Source organism: Ischnura elegans, chromosome 2 (assembly GCF_921293095.1).
Source record: "Ischnura elegans chromosome 2, ioIscEleg1.1, whole genome shotgun sequence".
Lineage (NCBI taxonomy): Eukaryota > Metazoa > Arthropoda > Insecta > Odonata > Coenagrionidae > Ischnura > Ischnura elegans.
The window spans coordinates 118,703,480-118,727,881 of NC_060247.1; the positions used below are offsets into that span (position 1 = coordinate 118,703,480).

A 24,402-nucleotide genomic window follows, 5' to 3' on the forward strand; every position below is an offset into this window, starting at 1 on the left:
TATTTGATTTTTGTCTTTTTCTGATAATTTCCTGTTTTGTAGTCCAGTATTATGTGTTTACTACTCCATTAGCATACTTTTTTCATTACCGGCTACGCTAATAGGAGTCCTTAGCATTGATATATACATTCTGTGAAATCTAAAAGCCGCTCATACATTTGGATGCTTTTCTAGTTTTGATTTGAAGTGGGTGACTGCATGCTCGTTGATGAAAGTTTTCTGTTTTTAATTCACGTTTGTTCCAAATGTTAAAAATCCTTAACAATAAGTTTAATTCCTATGAATTATTGTAGTCTTGTTCTGAATCTTACCAGAATCTTAAAAGCATATTAATCTGATGTTCCACCTATCCATGATCGACAAGGGAATTGAAAATATTTAACGTGATGGATCTAACACATATGGGAAAATTGCTTTAGTATTTTATCATGTTCTGTGGAGGAATTCTGAAAAAAATGCTTTCCGCGGATGAAACTCTGATGGGAAGGATCTGGAATTGAGAATACATGTAGGAGGGAGAGTATTGGGCAAGTTGTTGAAGGACTGAGAGATGGACATCTTGCTAACTCTTCATGAAATGTGGGATAATTGACAATCTGTTGTTCCCAATTATCATATCTATGAAAATTGTGGTGCAAGTCATACTTTTTAGTTCCTTGAATTGTCTGATTATGTGAATGGAAGTGGTAACTAATTTTTTAAAAATCATTTTCACCGTGGTCGGTGATCATTAACTCTGTGCAATTCAAAGGTACATGAGAACCCTATTTTGAACTATGGCAATATTATTGTCATGCATTTCTCTTGCTTGGGAGTTTCTAAAATTGTTATTAATTTTTCAGCTGGAGATACAAAATAAGCTGAAGGCGATCAACAATGTGATTGACATGCTGACTGGGATCATTGGTGATAAGAAGGATAAAAAAGAAGAGAAAAGAAAATCAACAAAGGAAGAGAGTAAAAGTGAAAAGGTAATTTAATTTTTTTTCTCGCAATTCTTAAAAGTCAGATGCATTTTGAAATCAATCGATTCAGCTTTCACTTGATGAAAATTCATGCTGGATGAATATGTTCAACCATTGTGAATTTTCTCAGTTTTCTATTTGGTAAGATGCGTTTTGATGCCAAGGCGATGAGGTTTTGTACCTGGCCCCTGCTCAAATTTATTTTAATCTTGAATTCCTCCAGAATGTCTATCTTCTTCCCCTTCTTGGAATGGTGTAGAATCCCGAATATGAAGTTGCTGTGGTGTTCAGCTTCTTACAACAGTATAGTAAAGGATGTCTTATTCATCTTTTTATGATGAATATGACATCCTTTACGAAATATACAGCTAATGGTGTGAATATAAAATTTGTTAAAAAAATGCTGATGGAATTTTAATGATTGCCACTTATCAATTCCTTTACCATATGAAATTTACTTAATTATGGTAGTGTAAACTGGGAATCAGAAGTATTCCCTCAAAAAAAAAATATTTTGTCTAATTTTCCAATCCTCTCATTCATTCAAATTCGAGCAGAGAAAAACACTTTCTCTTCTTCTGAGCTCGTATTTGGCCTTGTTGATTGCATGAAATATTGTGGTATCTTGAGAGGGTGGTAAAACATAGCGCTCTCTAGCGTTAAACTTTGAATGCATTGAAGGCTATTTTTCCAGCCTCTGTCTAACTCCCTCTCAGCGGAGGTTGCCCATTGTCATGGTTTTTTTTTGCAATTGCTAATTGTAGGAGATGTACAATGTGTTGTTGATTCAAATGTAGTTGCCGGTATCCAATTTATGACATTGGTCGTTAGCAGATTCTTACCATGGTGACCGAGTACAAAAATTCTTATAACTAAGTAATACATATTAATAATATAAAAACCTGGTAATTCTGTATTTTTGAGTTTGTAAGCCATAGGAACTACTGACTTCCCATCAGTGAACTTTATGTTAAGAAGAAGTATCGCTAGTGTTCATTTTTTATGCATTTACACTGTATTTTCACTTCTGTTTTGGGTCCTAGTTGTTATGTTTTGGTTATTTTTTGTGATGTCTAATCTCACCATCCAGTGTATCCTCTCCAGGAAAAAATGTAAGTGTGCAAAAAAAAAAATACCTTCACATATGTTGCCCATAGTAGGTGCCATTTAAAAGCCTTTACGTGTTGTGGTTTTGTGTGTAAGTGCCCTCTCATTCGATGTGTGGGAATTCCTGATTTTTTTCATAGCGACTCCCTAAAATCATTTATTTCTCTTATGTTCAGCACAAATCTTCAGAAGCCAAATCAAAAGTGGTTGTGCACGAAGAAGATGAGGAAGAAATTGAAGACCCGGTGTATAATTATGTCTACTATGATCCAGAAGTACATTGGTGCAGAGTGTGTGACGTCTTCCCTAGGACAGCCAAGGAATACCTTCATCATCTGCATTGCACTGAGCATAAAGAACTTACGGCGGTAAGAGCATCTTTAATTTGAATGCTAATGAATAATATTTACTGAGCTTGGTTTGAAAATACTGGCGTACTTCATTTTGTGATTGCTGTGATATTTTTAAAAAAAACAGTGAATTCTCCTTTTTTTTAATATTTCTCCAAGTCGCCATTCACATTTTTCACAGTTTTTGTGGTAAATCAATTGGTTCTCATTTCTCTAACTGAGGTGAGGGTTTGTTTTTTTTCTTATAATAAAAAAAAACAGTGATATTGTTCTCATGTTCTTATGCTCAGGTTTGGTACATTTTAGTTAAAATCACTGACATCCTGTAAAAGTCTTTAAATTTAACATTGGGCATTGAAAGCCAGGAAATTTGATGTGGAGTCGGTAGTTTTAACAGTGTTAATGGATGCTCAAATATTTTTATGCAAGTGTAGTTGAATGCCTCCCCATCTACATGTCTACTGGCCACACATTTCTCTTGTAATACTTTGTTGCTCACTCATTTTTTAGGTTCATCTTCTATATTAAAACTAGAGTTCATAGTCGAAAAATCATTTTTTAAATGACTTGGAAATTGCAAGCTGGTCAAATTACAAAAAATGTCCATATTGTTTAATGACCTCTGATATGACAATGATTATTTAGTATCAGGTTTGGTTATGATAGGGGGAAGGATTGCTGAAATAAATTCTTTGGAAGATAAACCAAAAATATTTGATCGAAGGTAGCTTTTTGATTTAAGGAGTATTCTTGCTAAGAACAAGTAGCTTAGAATTCTGAAGCCCTCAGTTATTTGCAATTGTTAGTGATTTTGGGCTATTTAGCAATAGAGGCAATAATTCTTTATTTTTTTGTTGCCTGGTATAAACCATTCATGTAATTACATGGATGTAATATTGTAATGTTGCAAAGTATCTTGCAGTTTTTTTTTCACCTCTCTGGAAAAGCAGGTTTTATCTTTTTAATTGATTCCACAGTTATCTAAATTTTAATAGAAGTAAAATAAATTTGAATTTTCTTTAATAAATCATTAGTCAAGATTGTATCATGTGATTGGAAAGCCCTATTTAAAAACTTAAAATGCACAGAGGTACTAATAAAGCTTACGTTTTTAGTGGGTTCGTATATTTCTACAAGATCATGTTTTATACTCCAAATACTTAAGTCGAAAGTATCTATTAAGTGATTTGGATGATAGCAGTGCAATATGTATTGTACCATCTTCTTCAGTAGAAATTAATTCCTGGAATATAGTTTTTTCATTAAAAATAAAGTAATAATAATAGTAATGGTAATAATATAATTTATCCTTCACAGATTGTTTTACTAATGAAAGTCATTGCATTTGCTTTTTATATTCTGTCTCATCTTTGGAACTCAATTGCTCTATTAATTACAGTTTAATGTCTAACTTTAGAAATTATTGAAAATCAGCAACAAATGAATATATACAACAAAGGAAAATGTGAAACACAATGTAGAAATATACATAAATGAATATACAGCATGCAAGGCCAACATTTTGGTACTTAATTGTCCCATCATCAAACCTTTCCTGGAAAGATTTTATGGTTAATAACTATATGATTAAGATATAATAATGTAACAATTAATTTCTGAAATGACGGCCTACCATGATTTGTTGATGAAGAAATAGTAGATCTCTACTCTAATAAATAATAGTCTACAAATAGATTAACAAGTTTAGAATACAATTATTCGGTGAATTAAATCATAATCTTATGATTACAGAAAAAGAAAATGGTGGACATGCCATGGCACAAGAATAAGGCCGAACCGGAGGTTCCCTACTACAAAGGAGCGCCCTCCAAAAGAACCTCTATCAAAGGTAGGCTCTCATTCCAGTGAACTCTCGCATCTCATTCTAGTGTACTCTTGGTGGGCAGTGAAGCCTATTGGGTTGAGAAGTTACTGCTCAGTGAGGAGTCCCACTTCATGCTTGGGATTTGAATTTGGACCTTCGGATGCTCACAAGCCAAAATATTCCATGTGCAAGGTGGCTGAGGAAGAGGAACTGGCCCCTCATTCATACCCTCAATGTGTGAAGTTCACACCTCTGGCTTAGTGTGGGGCAAACTTGACCCTCATCTATCCAACCAGCCTTATGGTTGAATCAGTGTTTGAGTAACAATATCCTCTGTTGTTGGATCCATTGTTATTTGCTTACTGTTTGGCTCCAGTCACGTAGAAATTTGTGTTCTTTTGTAAAGAATGTTTTTCTTTAGTGTAAGGTTAGCATAGGCAGAATTGCATTGCACAAATTTTGCCTTCAATTCCATCGTTAGATTTTGTTTGTGAAAGGCAATCTTATGTGAAGGTAATGTATTACTGTATTGCATTTCATTAATGCTTTACATGACTAGTCAGAGAAAGCGTTACTGCAGAGTTCAGATCAGAGAAGTGAGATAGATTCTCCATACTTACTGACAATGAGCCAAGTGTGAGAGAACTATTTTTTTTTTAAAACTTCCATCTCAAGTTATTTAGGTAGGGAACCAATATCTTGATGTTATTATTCTTTGTTTTTTCCATTTTTAGACTCATTTAAGTTTGGTTCAAAATTACATGTTTATATTTTCAAAGGGCCAGACTCAAAATATTACCATGTCTAGCTCTGAAATTCCCTTATGCTCTTACTGTCATCTGTAAAATAATTGTCATATGTGTATACAGTAAAACTTTGATTTTACGCACTTTGATTTTACATCAAGTCTCGTTTTTATGCAGTGACACTCAAGTCCGGCCGGAAAGCATAGGTAATTGCAATGGTGAAACATTGATTTTACATCTTTTCTTGATTTTATGCAGTTTTCGATTTTGCGCAGCATAACCTCAGCCCCAAAGAGGCCGCTAATCTTGATTTTACGCAGTTGTCTTTCAACTTGTTTTGAAAATCCCAACTGGAGTAATATGAAGTTAGGTTATTTATTCGTCTCAATGAGTTGCAAAAATGAATACAGGAACGGTTGAAATGAGGTTGCGCTGTTGAGCATGAAACTAAACACATCGCGAATCTAATTATTGCTTCCCCCTGTGCCCTATCAGTAATATTTCAGGCTCCTTTACGAACGCGAATATCGCTCTTAGTTCAAATTTGCCGTAGAATGATATCGAAACTTAAAACATACGGCAATCGCTGTTTATGCGTAACTACTTTTGATTAAGACAGTCGCCGGAGATATTAACATTATCACCTTTCATTTATTATTCGACTTATTGATCGATGCTGATTATAACAGATTTATTGTAATTACAGTAGATGGTCCAGAATTATGAACCACAGAATATCTATCCATAACGGAAGGTTTACTAGAATTTTGCCAAGTGTTATCCTGAAAACTATACTCCTCCTCAATACCAACTCTTGATTTTACACAGTGCCCATATTTCAGTTCCTCCAAATGCGTAAAATCAAAGTTTTACTGTATGCATTTTTTGATTGGTTAAAATAAAAAGAAAAATTTTCTCTGAGGTGCATTTGAAAAGTTAATGTTCGAGCCCACCAGTGCTTAATTTCCTAAATTTTAGATTTTGGAACACATGCCATCACATTTAATCCACATAATTTTCAGATATAACCCCTTCCTAAAACTTTCAATTTTTTAAAATATTAAATAAAATTTACAATGGGGAATCATGTTTTACCATAACTATATAAATATTTAATACAAATATACGTCCATAAAAAACAGGAATATTTTTTACATGGGCCTATTTTTCAAAAGAGGTGTCGGAACACCACTCTAGCCAAGATTATGCACTTAAACCCAATACAATGTAATACTCTTGATACATATATTGAATGTTTATTAACACCCCTTTTTTTAGAATGTTGATGAAGTTGGTGAAAATTATACATACACTTATATTTTATGGCGTGGTAATTGTTCTTCATTAATAGCTTGTTTTTAATTTTATAAATTTTTTTTTAAGGTCTCCAGTTCCTTATTTCTGTATCTGCGTGGTACTGTAAACTGTGTGATACTTGGATCGGAGATCTCCACTGTGTCTCTCTCCATTTAAAATCCAAATTGCATCTGGACAATTACAAAGTAAGTTTGGTTACTCTAAATATTTTGATCTCTTGTTTTGGATGGGATGCAGAGGTAAAACAATTAGAACTCCATTATGTTGAGTCAGCTCTTCAAAGGAATGAAATTTGTAACATTGAAGCTTTTAGCTATAGCGTAAAAAAATTTCATATTGTTTCCATTGGCTGCTGTTTTTATAGCTTGTTTGGTCATCTTAGGGATAAAAAAAAATAGATAAGATACAATGGAACCTCGATCTATCGTTTTTTCAGGGGGATGAATGAAAGAAACGATGAATGAGGGAAAATGATCAATGCGGGAATGTTTGGCTATGTCACAGGAAACACTGTATTTTGGCAAGTAATTATGATATTCATTAAGGGATTCAAACAAGATTTTAGCTGATTGCAGGAATATTAGTGCTTCATTGAAACACTTAAGTACTTAAGTCATTATGTTGATCCGACTTATATCTCTTTCAAATATCCTAAATGAACACGCCACCTTGCTAAAAAATGTTTGCACTCCACTTTGCATTTGCATTGCTATTATGGATTTCTGTCTGATGTAAAAATTCTTATCCATCAAATACCATTACAAGTTCATGTATTTACGAGAGCAATGTGCATGTTATGCCTAAAACAACTGCTTTCGTCGATGCAGTGATTGGTCGTGAGATGGATCATATAGGCCAAAAATAGTCAATTATTTGTAATGTTCCTGTCTAATAAATATATTTTTCATGTAATTTAGGCAATGTGTAAAGCGTGAACCATATTGCGTTAATCATCAGCGGCACGCCCGCCTGAGCCTCGGCTTCATCCCATTTCTTGTTTTCACTAGGTATGTTGCTCTACCCACACCCCTGGCATCATGTGCTAGTGGACAACCAAAGGCGTAGCAATACTCACGTGCTACTAGCCCGGATTCTTTTCTTTATCTTCAATTATTTTCAGTCCATTTTTTAAAGTTCTCACTTGTTTCTTCGGAAGGGCCGTGGTCCGAAGAGGGATAAAAATAAAACTAATAAAAATGAAACCTAGGCTTCTTGGCAGTTAATGTGGCATTTTTCAAAAAAAAAAAAAAGATATCAGGTTATTATTAGTTATCAATTTACGAGTTATACTATAAGTCTCACTTGTAAGAGTTACTGAGGAAGGGATATCTTCTCAGGATATTTTGTTTCTCCCTACTAACAATCCGAATTCATCTACTCATCTGGCACTACACTAATTAGAAAAGAATTTGTAAGTTGCCTTCTCTTTAGGACAAAAAATTTCATGGCGCGGTCATATGTTTATGCTTAACTGTCTGCAGTTTATTCTGCTTAAGACGTACGCGATAGTATCAGAACTTCACCTCGCACGAGTGGTTCCGTACTTTCCAGGGTGGGTTGACTTCAAATTAGCGAGTGTTTTCCGTGTGGGTTTAATTATGTCAGGTTTCATTTTTATTTGTTTTATTTTTATCCGTCCTTGGATCATGGCCCTTCCGAAGAAACAAGTGAGTACTTTAAAAGATTGCCTGAAAATAATTGAATATGAAAAAAGCATCTTGGATAGAAGCGCGTGAATATTGGAGAATGCCTCAGGCTGTCCGCTAGCACATGATGTTAGGGATGGGGTAGAGCGAGCTACCTGGTGAAAACAAGAAGTGGGATGAAGCCGAGGCTCAGGCGGGCGTGCCGCTGACGATTAACGCAGCATGGTTCACGCTTTACACATTGCCTAAATTACATGAAAAATATATATTTATTAGACAGGAACATTACAAATAATTGACTATTTTTGGCCTATATGATCCATCTCACGACCAATCACTGCGCCGGCGAAAGCAGTTGTTTTAGGCCTAACATGCACATTGCTCTCGTGAATAAGTGTACTAGAAATGGCGTTTAATGGATTTTTACATCAGAGAGAAATCCATAATAGCAGGGTAAATGGCGAGTGGATAGCAAACATTTTTTAGCGAGGTGGCGTGTTCCTTTAGGATATTTGAAAGAGATAATATTCTAATCAATAATATGACCTAAGTGTCTTGATGAAGTACTAGTATTCCTGTAATTGGCTAAAATCTTGTTTGAATCCTTTAACGAATATCATAATTACACGCCAAAAACCCTGCATTTCCTGGGACATAGGCAACCTAGCCAACCATTCCCGCATCGATCGTTTTCCCGCGTTCATCGTTTTTTTTGTCCATCCCCCTGAAAAACGTTAGATCGAGGTTCCACTGTATAAACAGGATAATTCGTTTCAGTTTCTCAACAGAAGAATGTGGCATGACGTAATCGAAGGTTGAAATCTTCCTGAAAACAGTAAGCCCAATATACGAACTAGATTCCTTGATAAGACCTTGTTCCTAAGTTAATATACGTGCTGTCCGGCCACCGAGAGTTGTCCGTTGACAGGCAGAATGGTCTATGTTGGGGCAGCGTTGCCAGGTAAGAAAGGGAAAAGCCCAGAAAAGGCTCTGTGACGAAAGGAGCCAGACAGGACAACGAGCGCAAAGGACCCAGTGGAAGAATCACTTGTTTTGGTGATTCGAAGAAAGGGATCACTTGTTTTGGTGGATCAGGCTTATTTCGGTGGTCCTGATGCATTTGACAACGTTGTATGACTAGGCGAAGGTGTGAGGTGTGTTTGGTGGACAGTGATTGGCTGTAAACCGTGCTGGTACAGGGTTATCCGCCCCACCTATTGTGCCGTCATCGGACAACTCTTGCTGGCCGGGCTGTATGCAAGACATCGAGGGTTGCGGTTATCCTGCAGAATGCAACACTGCACAACAATTGTGCGCTAACTCACGATTGTGACAAACTGATCTAGCTGGGTGTGCAACGCAGCTGGAGCAGAAAACAATTGCTTTCCGTGGCAAGGAAGAACGGGCGAAACGCTGAACAGTTCCTAAATTCACACAGGATTTAATGATACCTTTTTCAGATTATGCCCACAGTCAAGCTCCTCTATGCCGCACCACATAGCAACGCCCAAATCAAAAGATGCCAAATTTGAAATTTTTGAATGCCGGTATCTCTGAAAGTTCGTAAATGGAATATGCATAGGAAGAGGACTAACTAAACATCAAATTTACGAGCTGTAATGAGTCTGTCACCATGATTCCCCAGGAATGAAGCTTATCATATGACGTTGCATGTATGGTAAAGAAAGAGCCATAATTGATGCTCTTGGTCACCATGGATTAATTCAATTAAACTAGATTTTCCGTTGTATATCACGCAATATTATTTTTATCATTTTTATATATTTTTTGTATAGATAACACGTGTGATATCTACCAGAAAATGCGGTACTTTTTTTCGACGATTCCTGATAGTTCATACAACTTCATTATAACGAACATCCAGTTTTTTGGTCCCATGAACTTCATAATAACTATAGTCTACTGTAACTGGACAGTAGTGAAAACAGCCATCCCAACTACACTTTATTAGTTACTCTTCATTGTAGGGATGTGTTATGTAGTTTCTGTAATTGAAATGGATAATAGATGCTATGTGTCTGATTTTAACTATTTTTGAGTCACTTTAGTCTTCATACTATCTTTATTTATTTCTTTATTGAGGAAATTAATGCTCCAGACTTCTTCATAATTGTAACATAGGTCCATTCAGAAAAATCATTACTTATAATGAGTGCTTACCTGTTGCAGGATGTTCTTTTGAAGTTGGTGGTTGGAGGCGTCACTTTGTGGAATTCATTCATCAGAATGTTCTTTTCTTCCCAAGATGTATTATGTGGGAAATGTTGTGCTAAGCTTTGTTTTCCATTTATCAATGGGTACTATTTCTTTATAATGTCGCAAAAGTGGCTCCAATTTAATCGCCTTATGCATTTGGTCATTTTTTTCTTCGTTAATATTCTGTTTTTATTGGTATTCTTTTGGTAAGCATTAAATCATCATGGCCCTTATGCTTTGGTGTGATAATCAGTGGGATTATTATTGTCAAATTTTAATTTCTTTTTCATCAATCTTGTAGGATTTCACTGATAAGAACCCTAAGTGGGAGTTGGAGTGGCTGGCTGAAAGAGAGCAAGCTTTTCAGCGTAAAAATGAGGAGAAACTTCACATCCGAGAGGGATCAAGTAAGGGTCATATGCCTCTGGATTTTGAATCTAAAGTGAAAGAAGAAAATGACTCTGAAGAGGAAAGGGAAGGCCCATTATTGCCCAAGATGCCTCCCAAAGAGAAGGCCAAGTCATCGGGAGGAACATGGGCTGAAGTCGTGGCTGCCCCAGCCCGTGTCACTAGGATACCAACGACAACGGCCTTGGGTGGTGTGGCTCATCGAACCAAGCCCAGAACTGTGCTTGGTGGAGATGATAGTTCTGAGAGTGAAGAGGGGGAAGTGAAGACAGGTCGGAGTATAAGAGTCTCAATGAGGAACAAGCCCAAAATGGGGCTGCATGAGGCTGGTCGCAACTCTTGGACCACTGTGGAACCAGGTAAGGGAACAATAAAGGTGAAAGGTGAGGTTGGTGACTCAGAGGAAGAAGGTGAGGTGCAGAAAAGTGCATCTTCACGCCGGGACGAGAAGAGTTTCCAAGAATGGATGCCTAAAGCACCTGCAACTATTTCAGACGATGATAGACAGTTGCTGAGTAATATTAAGGACAGGTTGAAACAAAAGCAGGAGGCAGAGAAGGAAAAAGATGAGGAGAAGGTAGATGAGAAGGATAAGAAGAACGATCGCGAAGCAAAGAAGATGGATGAAAAGGCAAAGCCAGAGCATGACAGGTATGAAAGAGGCAGGAGTTGGGACCGAGATAGAAGCCCTGATAAAGATTGGTATCGGGAGAGAGATCGCAGGGATCGCAGTAGGGAAAGAAGTCGAGAGAGGAAGAGGGGTGGTCGCTCCAAGAGATACGGCTCCACATCACCTAGGAGAAGGTCACCTGATAGGAGAGGCCGGTATGACAAAAAATATGACTCTTACAAGGATAGGAGAAGGGAGAGAGGTGATTTCAGGTCTGACTCTAGGCCAGAGCGGGATTTGAGGGATGAGAAAGTGTTTCCACCCAAAGTTGAAGAGCTAGAGAAAAAGTTTGATCCGTTCAGCAAGAAAGAAAAGAAACCAGAGCCAAAACCGGTGAAGGCACCTAAGAAACCCCCACCTGATCCAAATTTGTCGAAGACGAAATTACCATTCATTGGAAGGATGCCTCTTCTCAAGCACATAGCCAAGAAGAAGGGGCCAGGTGGGGGATCAAAAGGAGAGGATGGGAAAGATGACGCAGATGCCGAAGGTGGGGCCCCTGGTTCATCACCCTCCCATGAAGGTGGAAAGGATGGTGGTTCTGAAGAAATGGGGAAGATAGAGGGAGTTCAGGATATGGACATTGACGATGATAATTCCGATACAGAGCTGGGTGACAGTCAAGAAAAAGATGGCACTTACATGCAAGACGAGGAAGCTTCAAAAGATGGTTTGAAACAAGATATCCCCCCATCTGGCATTCCTGGCTCCGAGGCAAACCCTAATTTACTTATGCATGGATCAGAAGCTCCAACAAGTGTTGCTCCAGTTGTGACCAAAGTTTCAAGGTTTGGTCCTTTGATGGAGATGAGTTCTGGACCAAAGCTCTTAACAAGTTTTGACCAACCTTCTGGAGTTCAAATTCAGTTGTGCAACCCGGTAAGGCTCTCATCGGTTCAGCCAGGAAATGCGCTTATGCCCCCTGGCACCATGGCAGAAACTCCTGCAGGTGAGATGGGTGAGACCAAACCCAAAAAGGTGGTAGACGAAATCCCTTTGCCGAAAGATTTCCAGGACGCCCTGAACATCCTGTTCCCAGAGAAATCTGCCATGGGAGAACAAAACCCTCTCGCTCCCCCTGGTGTGTCCACTCCTCCCGGGGTAGGGGAAGCAGGCGATCAGGACGGTACGGACCCCCACGCCATGATGCAGCACATGGGCATGCCGATGCCACATGGGATCCCACACGGCATGCATGGACCCATGGACCCATCCGCTCACCACCACATGTATTCTGCCCCACCCCCCATGCACATGCCGCCTCCCATGCACCAGATGGCGATGGGTGCTCCGCCCGCAGTCCTGATGTCGGGACCAGTGATGGGGGCGAACCCGATGGAGCAGCAGATGGTGGGAGCCATGGAACAGCACCAGCAGATGGCGCCCATGGTTCAAGAGGGAGGGGATGAGGGTATGTCAATGCCTGGCGAAGAGATGCCAGCGGGAGAGCCAGAAGTTCCTGAAGTGGCCCCTGAAAAGGCTCCGCGGAAGAAGTACATGGAGATGGGGGAAGACGAGTTGGCCATGCTTGGCATTGACCCAGAGGATATGGCTGCACAGACATTTGCTCCCCAGAGGCCATATCCGTAACTTTTCTCACATAATTCCACGCTTAGTGACTGGAAAAGTGAATTAGTTGTCTTCTCTTATTTTCCTATGTTAGTGAGTAATAATTTGTTATGCGTATGAAATACAATTTTTTTATTTTGAAAACTAAAAAATTCATCTCGTTTACATTTACCGTGTAAAATATTTCAAGTGTACAAATCAGGTTTGAAGGATATTTGACGCTTCCCTCAAGAGATGGCTCTGAGAGCCTTTCGGCCCCGTAAAGTTTTTACTTATGGCTATGAAATTATTACTTATGCATGTTATAATTTCATGTCTCAGTATAGGTCTGAATGTGTCAACTGCTTATTTTGAATGTTCAAGTGAATGTCAACCAACCATGATACGTGAATTACACATTTAAATGCCATAAAATGCTGTCTTTTTTCCAATCCTTGAAAAATTCTGGATTACGAAGATTTCTGTCTGAAATCTAGCTGTCTTCAAAATTTGTCTTCCATGATTTGGTATCCTGCAGATGAGAAATTAGTGCATCAGTATTATGGTTCTATAATGGCATATCTTTTTCTATGCCAACTGTTAATTAGCTGTAAATACTTGCCTAAATTGAATTACTCTGTTTTTGCCGCTGTGACTTCATCTATTTTGTTCTCTATTTATTACTTCAGATTAGCTTTCTTTTTTCAATTTTCATACTTTTACTCCTGTTGGATGGAGCAAGAATTTTATTCTACGTTTAACTAATGAATGTAAATTCATTTTAATTCATACCAATTTTAAATCAGGAAAGGTTTAAAATTGATTGATGCACCATCCATCATCTCTATTTTTAATTACAAGAAAAGGGTGTCATAATCAGCTGTTAACAAATAATAGATGGGTTATAGTGTAATGATTGTTGATGTAATCACTGCTGGATGTGAGTTCATCAAATTGATGTTATCATATCCGAGCCTAAAAACATCAAATCATTGATATTAGTTGTAAAATTTTTATGGTGACTCTAAATTTGGATATCAGTTCTGTAGTGGTATGATGACCATTAGTGATAAAAAGACTCTATTACCCCTATAGATTTGATTTATCCAAAATCACACATCATGTTTGCTTTTAGCTGTAATTTACCTCTTCAATGCAGTTATCTCCTTCATTTGAAAAATAATGAGCAAAAGATACACGGTAAAAAACTTTATTTTAAGAGGATATGTTTGTAACATCACACACTTCTGCCGAAAGGGGTCACTACTTCTTAGCTTCTTTTGGTTCATTATTGCTTAAACTCGTGTGAGTAATGCCTTAACTCAATGAACACTTCTCCCTGAACAAAATGAACTGAAACTCACATGATGTCACCAACACATGGAAAGGGGGCAGAAAATTTCTCGTTTTTTATTTTAAACTTATAACAGAATGGCTGAATGAAGAGTTTTTTTTTTCATTGTAAATAATCTTTTCCTCTAATTTACCAAATTCTTTCATTGAATTGCAATCTGTGGTCTGGGTGAATGACCTCATTATTTAGGTACATAATTGCTTCATCAATACATATTACCTCGAGAGCATCTGTAATCTGTAAATATTTCATGGTTAGTCGACCATTTTAATAAGCCCATTCAACTTTTGCATTTCTGGTGATTGGAAAATCATTATTACGTTCTGCATATTTGAGTTTAATTCTTTGAATGGGTGTAAGGATTAAATGATTCAGAAGAGTACCAATTTATCGGATCAATATAGATGATGATGATGATTTACTCACACGCACATGAGTGAAAATAAACCCACCCTTTATCTATCAATCGTTATGGAATGGCTGAAAGTATCTGATATAACAATTCATTTACGTAGAAAATTGCATAATTCGAGTCTTTTTTTTATCTCATTGCCCTTGTGGAAATCCTATGGGATCTCCTGGAAAAAGTTAAATTTAAATCTTAAAACTTTCTTCACATTTAATATTATGTTAAGACTGTTGAGGACATGGAAGACTAGGTATGGGATTTACAATAAGTGTGTATTAGCACTAATTGTTCATAAACTTTCCAGGTTAAGGAGAAACATTCATTTTTGACAGGGTAGCTATTGCTGTTAAGTTCTCGTTTGCAATCATGCTTAGAATACGTTAATTATGATAAGGTTAACAATTTTTTCTCGCCTCTCCCATGTAATTACACTGGTGGGAACAAAATTTGGTTATTTTTGTTTTAATCTAATTTGTTATGATGGATTTATAGCATCACCTCCCTGAAATGTTTCAGTAAATCATAACAACAAGAATATTCAGTATTAAATCTCTGTAAGATAATATTAATATATATATACATTCCTGGTAGCGCAACTGGTAGAGCACCTGGCCGGCAACCAGGAGGTTCTGGGTTCGAGTCCCAGTCAGGCCGCATTTTTACCCTCTGATTTCTGGCTTTTTTTCCACCTACCACAGCACCGTTGTCCTCGTCCTTTTTCCATTAAATGTTCCTATCCCTTTCTTTCCTCACCTCTGAATTTATACGTATGTTTGCGCTTAAGGCGCCGTGTGAATGAATGAAGTAGTATATATATACATATAATATATATATATTTGAAATTTCATAAATATTTTAGGTGAGCATCACTATGCCAAGTTTCAGGTATGTTACATGTTGGGAATATGGACAAATTTGTGAGCTTAGGGTAAGCATTGCTTTAAAAAAATAAGAAGCAGCCAAGTATCCCACCTGAAGTTGGTCCTTCATTTTGGTTGATGTTTCCTTTTTTCATACTTTCTGGCCAAAATTTCCCCAAAAATTTGTTGTAAATTTGCTATTTTCAGTTAATTTGCATTTTGTGAATGATTTTAAGTGGTATCAATTTCCATTTTATTAGCATTTTAATGTGAAAATGTCACCATTAAAATCCCATTGTTGAATTGTGTGTCATAGCCTTTGACACAACATTTCAAGAGTTGGTGAAACTCTACTTGAGCATTTTTGCTCGTTTTTCTTTCATGTTTCTGGTTGCAATAGGGACTTGTCTGCTTACATTGTCAATAATGCATGCCAAGTTACCACCTATCATCTCTTAAAGGGGGACACTGAAAAATACGATAAGGTTCATTGAAAAATATGTGATTTACACTGTCTATGATCAAATCTGAAAAATTCTCTTTACCTTGTGGAATTGCCTTAATCTGATTGCAGCTGGCATTAAGTCATTCAATAGCTTCTCTCTCTTGGCATACTGAGGGTGGGTGGACAGCCATTCAGCTGGTGGGATTTGGGCATCCTTAACACTGTTTTTTACCATGTTATTCCAAAATTTGCTCGATTCTCTTACATCAAAACAAGCCTGTAAGGGTGCCATGGGGCCTAATTTGGTTTAATAGCTCAAAATGAAGCCAGTAATTAATCATCTTTTTTGCCTTTTTACAATACATAATTGCCATGAGAAAAAATTCCCCTCCAATGGGAATGGAACCACATACATTTGGCTTTCCGGGTTACTTTGCAGACCACTAAGCTATCCAGGTTACATGATTCCCTTGACAATTTACTGAGGTTCAGGGTGCCAGATGCTAGGCCCTTATGGTTCACCATAGATGGTAATGCCAAAGAATTGGACTTCAAAGAGGTCACTACCAATGGTTGAACCCCATACCTACGCTAAGACACTGCATGGCAGTAAGTATGATGTATTTCTAACCTTTGGAAATGACGGCAGTGAAATTCACGTTATTTGTCATGGGAAATAATTCCCCTGGACTGGGATCTAAAAAAATTGGGCCTTTGGCTTTCTGGGCCACAACACTGACCACTTATGTCATCCAGGTTCCCTGAATCTCACGGCAATTTATGGAGGTTAATGGTGCTAGAAGTTAAGAAAACACAGAGTCCTCTAGATTACGTTCTCAACACTACTCCATCTCTACTACATCTACTTTATGTTCCTGTCTGTTTCCAGCTATTGTGTGTGTATCTTTCCTTTCATTCTTATGTCCTTGTCCATTTCTTCTATTGGTGAGTGGTGAGCTGCCCCAGTGCCATCAATTGGTTTCTCTTGTGGGCCAAAACAAAGGGAGTTTTCTGTGCATAAACCCCTGCCAAAATCATGGTAAATCTAAGCGTCCTGGTAGAGTACCTGGCCGGCGACCAGGAGGTTCTGGTTTCAAGTCCCAGTCAGGCTGCATTTTTACCCTCTGATTTCTGGCATTTTTTCCATCTACTACTGCACTGTTGAATCACTGTCACCGTTGACTCAATTTAGCCGAACGGTGAATTGCCATGAGAATCAGGGAATCTGGAAAGCGTAGTGGAGTGTGCATTGGAAAGCCAAAGGTGCATAACAAGATTCTCGGTCTGAGGGAATATTTTCTCATGGCAATTACAGTGAATTTCATCACCATTAACGGGGTAGGAATAAAAAACAACTAGCCTTGGACCATGATCCCTCCCCATTTTCATTTTGCTCCAACTATTCTAAACAATTCAACTCCTATTTCCTGTGGTTGTTTTCAACGTATATATTTCATTTTAGCAGCTTAGAACTGATTTAGGGAACATGATTGCATTACTGTGATTTATGGGTTCATTTATAGTTAAATTCCTGCGTAGGTTTCCGCGGCGATGATCATGGTGCGTATGGGTTTCCGGGCGCTCCAGCCGCGTTCGTCGGTTTTGGGTGACCACGGTTTCGAGAGCCATCCTGCTCCCGTCTTCAGGTCGAAGTGGGGAAGCTTAATTTTCCGCCGAGTTATATAGCGTGGCCCCTGGGCGCTGATTGGCCAGGACCCTCTTCCATGTCTTATCGATCGGGTAGCCGTGGTCTCTATTGTGGCCAATCTATTCATGGAGAGGTTTGAAGCGGAGGCCATCAACACCTACGGCAAGAAACCTAAAATATGGCTGTGGTATGTTGATGATACATTCATTATCTGGCCCCACGGAACAGAAGAACTGGACCGATTCCTTAATCACCTCAACAGTCGGCACCAAAACATCCGGTTTACCATGGAAAAGGAGAGAGATGGCAAGCTACCATTCTTGGACGTCATGGTCAGGAGGAAAGGTGATGGGAGTCTTGGACATGCCGTCTACAGAAAGGCCACTCATACCAACCGCTACCTAAACGCAATGTCACACCACCATCCCGCCCAAAAGGCCTCTGTGGTATCCTCTCTACTCCACCGCACCTTCACTGTCTCTGACGCCGATTCCCTGGAATCCGAGAAAAGACTCCTGACCACAGCTCTACGCAAGAATGGATACAACCAGAAAATGGTCCTTAAAAGGGCCGAAAATGTCGCCAAGCTTCACGCCCGGCCACCTATGGAACGCCACACCACTGAGGAGGATTCGGTGGCACCAGCAGCGAAACTGACTATCCCGTATATCGCAGGGACTTCGGAGAGGATCGCCAGAGTTCTCAAAAAGCATGACGTGGTCACCCGATTCAACTGTGACCAAGATCCATGATGCTGTGCCCGGGCCGAAAGACCAAATCCCACAGGAGCTATACGAGGGTGTCTACCAAGTGCCCTGCTCATGTGGGAAATCGTATGTAGGAGAGACGTGTTGAGGGATGGCCACAAGGATGAAGGAACACGCCCGAGCCATGAGGCAGAAGCAGTTCAACTTGTCAGCCATCGCAGAACACGCATGGAGTGAGCCGGGACATACCATTGAGTTCGACAAGGCAAGAATACTGGTAAAGGAGAGCCGTTACTACCCACGGCAAATAAGAGAAGCCCTGGAGATAAACAAAACGAAGAACTTCAATAGAGACCACGGCTACCCGATCGATAAGACATGGAAGAGGGTCCTGGCCAATCAGCGCCCAGGGGCCACGCTATATAACTCGGCGGAAAATTAAGCTTCTCCATTTCGACCTGAAGACGGGAGCAGGATGGATCTCGAAACCGTCGTCACCCAAAACCAACGAACGCGGCTGGAGCGCCTGGAAACCCATACGCACCTTCATTTATAGTTATTTAATTTCATATTTTAATTCTGATGAAAAATATATGATCACTGAAAATGATACATATAGGTATGAAGATGCTGAAATGCAGTTTTGACAGTGATGAAAGAATCTTGTGAAAATCTAGTCACCATATTTATGGCTCAGTTCAAATGCACTGATTTTCTAGCTTGTGTCATTCATATCCCTACTTTAATATATTGGGCACTGCTCTCATGTTATTATTGATCAAAAAGGTCTAGTGTTCAATATGGACTGGTGAAAGCGAGAAATGCACATACCTTTGCAATGAGTTGTAATGCCACGTAGTCTGCCTCCATTTCAGTACGTCTACAAAATGGCAGTGTTATCATGAAATGATTCATTCTGTTTGTAAGCCAGTGGGATACTATAGCCAATTCTATAGGCATAGTTGCCCAAAATAAAATTATTGGCATCAAAATAAACAGCTCCATGCAGTAGCCCCTTGAAATGTTTTCCTCCTGCGAGAGGATAAATTGGATTAGATTAAATCTGTGGTGATTTCCATGAGTTAAGGTTATCCTTACTCTTTTTGAATATGAAATTAACATTTTAATTGGCAGTCATCTCAATTCTTAAAGGTAAGTGAAGTAGAATGACTCAGTATTTTTTAATGTGCTTGAATACTTTCTTTTATCTAGTTTCACTTGACTGCAGTTTTCATTGTTCTTGTTTTTTACTTGTTGGTATTCCATAAGGAAAATAAGTGTACATTCCTGATTTTTACTAAACTGTGATTTGGCTCCAGTGTGAGTCATAAAGCCGTGAAGAAGACTTAATGCTTTAGAGGGAGTCCAGAGAAACTCTATCAAGGATTCTTTAGGCTGTCTTAGCTTGGAGAATTCACTTACTTAAGCTGCATGCAGCTTTCCATAAGGAAGAACTGTCTCTCAGGGACAACTTTAAACCCTAATGAAACTCTTAGTGTTTCAGCTCCAGCTCCATCATCAAAAAAGATGTTGGGTTAAGAGCCTAATTCGTTATCATCTGGTACTCCTAGAAGGTTGGTGATTTTTTTCAACCACAGAAATTTTTGGAAATGATTGGTTGTTCAGACACCTTTGTTGTGATTGATTAAGTCAAATTTGGGAGTAGGATGTAATATTGAAGGCTATAAGAGGGGGATCCTCTTATCTCTTAAGTGATCTATCACAATGCCATCACCTCTTTATGCAAGCTGATGAACTCTACCCCTTACACTCATAGTATGAAATTATTTGAATCATTGCATTTGCTTGTTTTTGATGTTGAAAACAAAATAAATGAGCATCTTGCCCTTTGTATTAATTGAAAAAATGTACTTAATTGCAGAGTGTACTTCGAGTCAGTCCACAGAAAACAAATATTGTTTTAGTATGTACTTGTGGTATAAGATCATCATAAATAGTAAAAATTTAAAAAAATGGTGAGTCACCCCTCTTCAGAATTATTGGGATACGTAATGTAAAAAAGACATTATTTACCACATGTGACATGACGACATGAGATATTTCATGAGCCAGCACAAAAGCTAGTTGATCATCATTTTTGCAAACATCTAGTATTCCAGTGAAAACATAAATACTTCCATCCTGTAAAAGTAACATATCATAAACAAGTGAGTTTTTTTATTTTGGGCTACATTTATTCATATTTAAATAAAAGATCGTAGCACTTATTTTAAGCATCGTAGAATTAATCATAAAGATCATAGCATTTATTTGAATGTCTAACTTCCACCAATTGAAGCCTGAATCTGTTATACATTTATTCAAATTATGATCCGTTGTTTTGAAACCTTACTTGTTATGTTTCGTCAGGGAGAACTGGGACCCACAATTTATGAAATGTGGAAGTATGGATTGGGCATTTTTCATAATTTATCCAAGTTCAGGTTAACCCTGTCACAGGTATGAGTAAATACTGTTTTTCAGTGTGATTTTAAAAGGCATAACACATTCTTACTGATTTTTTTGTGTGTACTTTTCATTAGTGCATTTACTTAGATGATACATTTTTTTGGAATTACATATTAATCAAGTTCTAGTTTCAAATATTGATCAAGGATTCTGAAAGGTGGATAAAGGTCTGCATAAAAAAGAGCCAGCCTCCTGTTGGCAGCTACTGCACAAAACGTTTTATAACCCTTTCAAAAAATTGTTGCGATATTGAGAATACCACGTGACACATTCCTAGGTAAAGTTTTTAATGTCCCTGATTTTATTTGGTTAAAACAATTAGATATCATAAATTCACTAAATAGATACTTACTGGTAATACAAACACATTTCTATGGAGAGGGTCATTGATTACATGCACTGACCAAGGAACATCCCTTACTTCTGGTATATCTTGGTTTTTCTCCAGTATTGATTTAACTATTCTGTCCACTTTAATGTATGCTAGACTATTAGGTGGGAGCATTTTTGTGTCATGTAGGTTTTGCAGCTGTGGAAACAGAAATTAAGCAAAATGAATCATTATATACATGTTTAGCAACCACAGCTGCAGCTCCTTACTACCCTCACATCACAGATTCTTTCTTGCCATTTGCCTTTTTCGTGGAGGGACTCCCAGCCACGAGCTTCCTCTTCACAATGAAAGTCAATTATACGAACAATTGCATTTTCTAAGAACAGATCACAAAGTCCAGTATCTATCAGTCGAGGACCAAGTGATCCAATTGACAGGTGGAGTGAATGATTACATGAACTACCAACTTGATTTTATCACAGAAAAATATGTATATACATCAATTAATGAACCATTATAACCAATTATGAACAAAATAAGATGATGTCAAAATCGATTATAACTTCACTAATTCGGCCAATTTCAGGGAAATCCAAATTTCATCTCACCTTAGCCAACCAAGGCCAGTGTTATCATCAACAAATGAATTTTAGGTGTTTTTTCTCTTATCACCCATATTTTGTTTGAAATGTTTTTTTGCCCATTCATCTAGTCCAATAATTATACGAATGCATTCAGCTGACAGTAGCGGAAGCACAAATACTCAACTCCAAAGCATCGAGAATTGGAGTTGAGTGGTTATGCTCCGGCTACTGCCAGCTGAGCGCATTCATATATTGTTGGTTTACTAGATGAGTGGATTTGATTAGGTGGGCGTTTGCAGGGGCGGATCCAGGATTTCTTTCTGGGGGGGACACAAGCAAGGCCGTATCCAGGATTTGTTCTGGGGGGCACAAGGATATCACATAATACAAAACGAACGCAATGATAATGGGACCGTATTAAAAATCTTGCATATTTTTGAGGGCCTGAGGGGGGGCATGTGCCCCCATGCCCCTCCCCTGGATCCACCTATGAGCGTTAGTGCAGTCGAGGTATCGATTTGCTCTACGAGGATAGCTAACATATAGCTCTTAAAACCCATCAAAAATGGTATATTAAAATAAATATTGTCCTTGCACTTAGGTCCTGAATCTCTCATTTATTGAATTTATGCTACCAGAACTTTAAACCATAAATGGTAATCGTGCAGGAGCCTATTTGGACATACTAAGCATATGAACAGATATACCAATTGACTGTCATTGATTTAAATTTCTGAGAAAAATAGGATGAGGCAGAACTTTTGACATTAAATACTTACAAATTTGTTCTGGATATCAGAGATTTGAAGCAGCATGTTCTTTGAGAACACAATGAATCTTCTTCTTCGCGTTATGGGTGCATCTGAGAGGTGACTCAAGTAGAAAATACAACAACCAATGCCAAAAATTCCACAACCAACTGAGAGAAAAAGTGAAATGCTTAGTTCTCTGAATATTACACCAGCGACTTTTAGAGGAGTGACATCACATTAAATGCACTCAAACTTTTTAATTTTACACACTTCCCACCTGAAATATGTAGAGATTTAGATTTCAATGTGTCCAAAAGTTTGGCTTTCCTTTCCGGTGTTAGAGCGCTCCACCTAGATTTGAATCTCCTTCCAACGATGATCCCAAAAATATTAACCAATGGCTTGAAAAAAGCGTAGATAAAAGGACCAATTGATTGCCGTCTTTTTGATGTGTGAAATTCAGCTCTTACTTTAGGAGACACACTGAAAACTCCATCATTATGATAAATTGGCCGAATTTTTTTTATTTTTGTAGTTATTAAAGTATTTTCTTTGATTAAAATTGAAGATCTATTCACTGGAAAATGACCGAAGCTGCGGCGGAAACTCGGAGAAAAAAGGGAACGCCCACCATTAGAATATTTCAGAAACGTAAATACGGAATGACAGCTTCTTGATAATTGACTACTCATAATTTTCATACACAATACGATTATTTACATCACCGAAACGCTAGCAACAACAGCAACAGTGATCGCCAACTATCGCACGGTATTTTCATTTTGGTGTTTGTGCTTCAGAATTTTTTTATTGGATGAGTTTTTGTATCCTTTTATAACTACTTATTACGAAAAATAATTTGCCCAACTATCCAGTGAGGTTACTATTTTCCTCAAAAAATGCAGGCTAATTCAATAACTTACAATTTCATTGAAAAAAACTTCGTATAGCCAGTCACGAGATTCTAATGTATCCTGCCAAATTGAAATAGCAATCAATCGTCGTAATCATGTCGTAATTATCGCGCCTCAAAACAAGCAACAGCGATCGCGCGTGCTGGAGGCCATGGCGGTTAACGAGAGATCATTTGAAATTACGTTCGCACTGAAAAGAAACTAATATATCTATGCTAATCAGGGGCGGATCCAGGATTTTTTTCTGGGAGGGGCACAAGCAAGGCCGTATCCAGGATTTTGTTCTGGGTGGGGCACAAGGATACCTCGTAATACAAAACGAACGCAATGATAATGGGACCATATTAAAAATCATGCATATTTTTGAGGATCTGGGGGGGGCACGTGCCCCCGTGCCTCCCCCCTGGATCCGCCTATGATGCCAATGGTAAATTATTATGCATATTTGTTTCGCAGCCGCTAGCAATTTGCAATCTCCCACTGCTATCGTTTAGAAACCTGATAATGGATGAAAGAGTCGATTTTTTTCATGATGTCTGGGTCATTAATTATTCCTACCAAAATAAAATCTAAAATTGGTCAATAATAAGCAGATTTTTAAACTCACAAGATATTAACAGAAGTCAAATGTGAAATCGTTCGTTAGACATTGACACTGCAGTGCGAACAGTTGTTTAGACTGTGGCACAGAGCTAAAGTCACTAATCCAAAAGTTGTGGCCACTCTAGGCAAATGACTTTGGAATACCAATATTTATAGTAAAGTAGCTGTAACAAAACCATAGCCGGAGGAATGGGGGCATGTGACCAGGCGCTTAAAAAATAGACAATATTTTTAACACGGTTATCATTTATTTCGTTTTATTTTGTGTATAGGGAAATTGCATACTTTTTATAAACAGTATGCTGATATACTACAGTAAACACTTAGTACCGCAATATACTTTTTTCCGCTTAAAATTCAGTTTATACACTAGAAAATGACTCCCAAAAGTCTCCCGAGTTTCGCGGGCTAAAAAATACCGCCCCCACTAATATTTGGCCGTGACGTCATAGTTCAGTAGGAGTCCAAGATCCAAGCCCAAACTGCAGGTTTGGAAGAGCCACGTTGCGTTTTAAGGAGGACAT

At 38.2% G+C, this 24,402-nt stretch overlaps 2 protein-coding genes across 6 annotated transcripts in view; one reads left to right on the top strand and one right to left on the bottom strand.

The window, feature by feature from the left end:
* The window catches only part of LOC124154499 (zinc finger matrin-type protein CG9776-like), a 33,660-nt gene extending 20,426 nt beyond the window's left edge, over positions 1 to 13,234 (top strand). For both annotated transcript variants that reach the window (XM_046528273.1, XM_046528274.1), the window contains 5 exons: positions 843 to 971; positions 2,249 to 2,440; positions 4,175 to 4,271; positions 6,377 to 6,495; positions 10,475 to 13,234. In XM_046528273.1, the coding sequence (XP_046384229.1) occupies positions 843 to 971; positions 2,249 to 2,440; positions 4,175 to 4,271; positions 6,377 to 6,495; positions 10,475 to 12,841 (2,904 nt within the window). In that variant the 3' untranslated portion in view covers positions 12,842 to 13,234. The remainder of the gene's footprint in view (positions 1 to 842; positions 972 to 2,248; positions 2,441 to 4,174; positions 4,272 to 6,376; positions 6,496 to 10,474) is intronic.
* LOC124154500 (metalloendopeptidase OMA1, mitochondrial-like) lies at positions 12,936 to 23,314 on the bottom strand. Of its 4 annotated transcripts, none has more exons than XR_006863937.1 (8): positions 22,639 to 23,055; positions 22,389 to 22,528; positions 21,044 to 21,220; positions 20,257 to 20,364; positions 19,054 to 19,254; positions 15,968 to 16,144; positions 15,535 to 15,890; positions 12,936 to 13,331 (listed from the first exon to the last, which is right to left on the bottom strand). XR_006863937.1 is itself a non-coding variant. In XM_046528278.1 (8 exons), the coding sequence occupies exons 3-8, from the start codon at positions 22,422 to 22,424 to the stop codon at positions 15,861 to 15,863; spliced, it is 729 nt and encodes a 242-aa protein (XP_046384234.1). In that variant the 5' UTR covers positions 22,425 to 22,528; positions 22,639 to 22,967; positions 23,082 to 23,314; the 3' UTR covers positions 15,580 to 15,860. The 4 variants fall into 4 exon arrangements, 3 of the variants coding, with proteins under 3 accessions (XP_046384231.1, XP_046384234.1, XP_046384233.1); XM_046528278.1 differs by lacking the exon at positions 12,936 to 13,331 and adding an exon at positions 23,082 to 23,314 and having other exon boundaries at positions 15,580 to 15,890; positions 22,639 to 22,967; XM_046528277.1 differs by lacking the exon at positions 12,936 to 13,331 and adding an exon at positions 23,065 to 23,314 and having other exon boundaries at positions 15,580 to 15,890; positions 22,639 to 22,967.
* Positions 23,315 to 24,402: the final 1,088 nt, after the last annotated feature.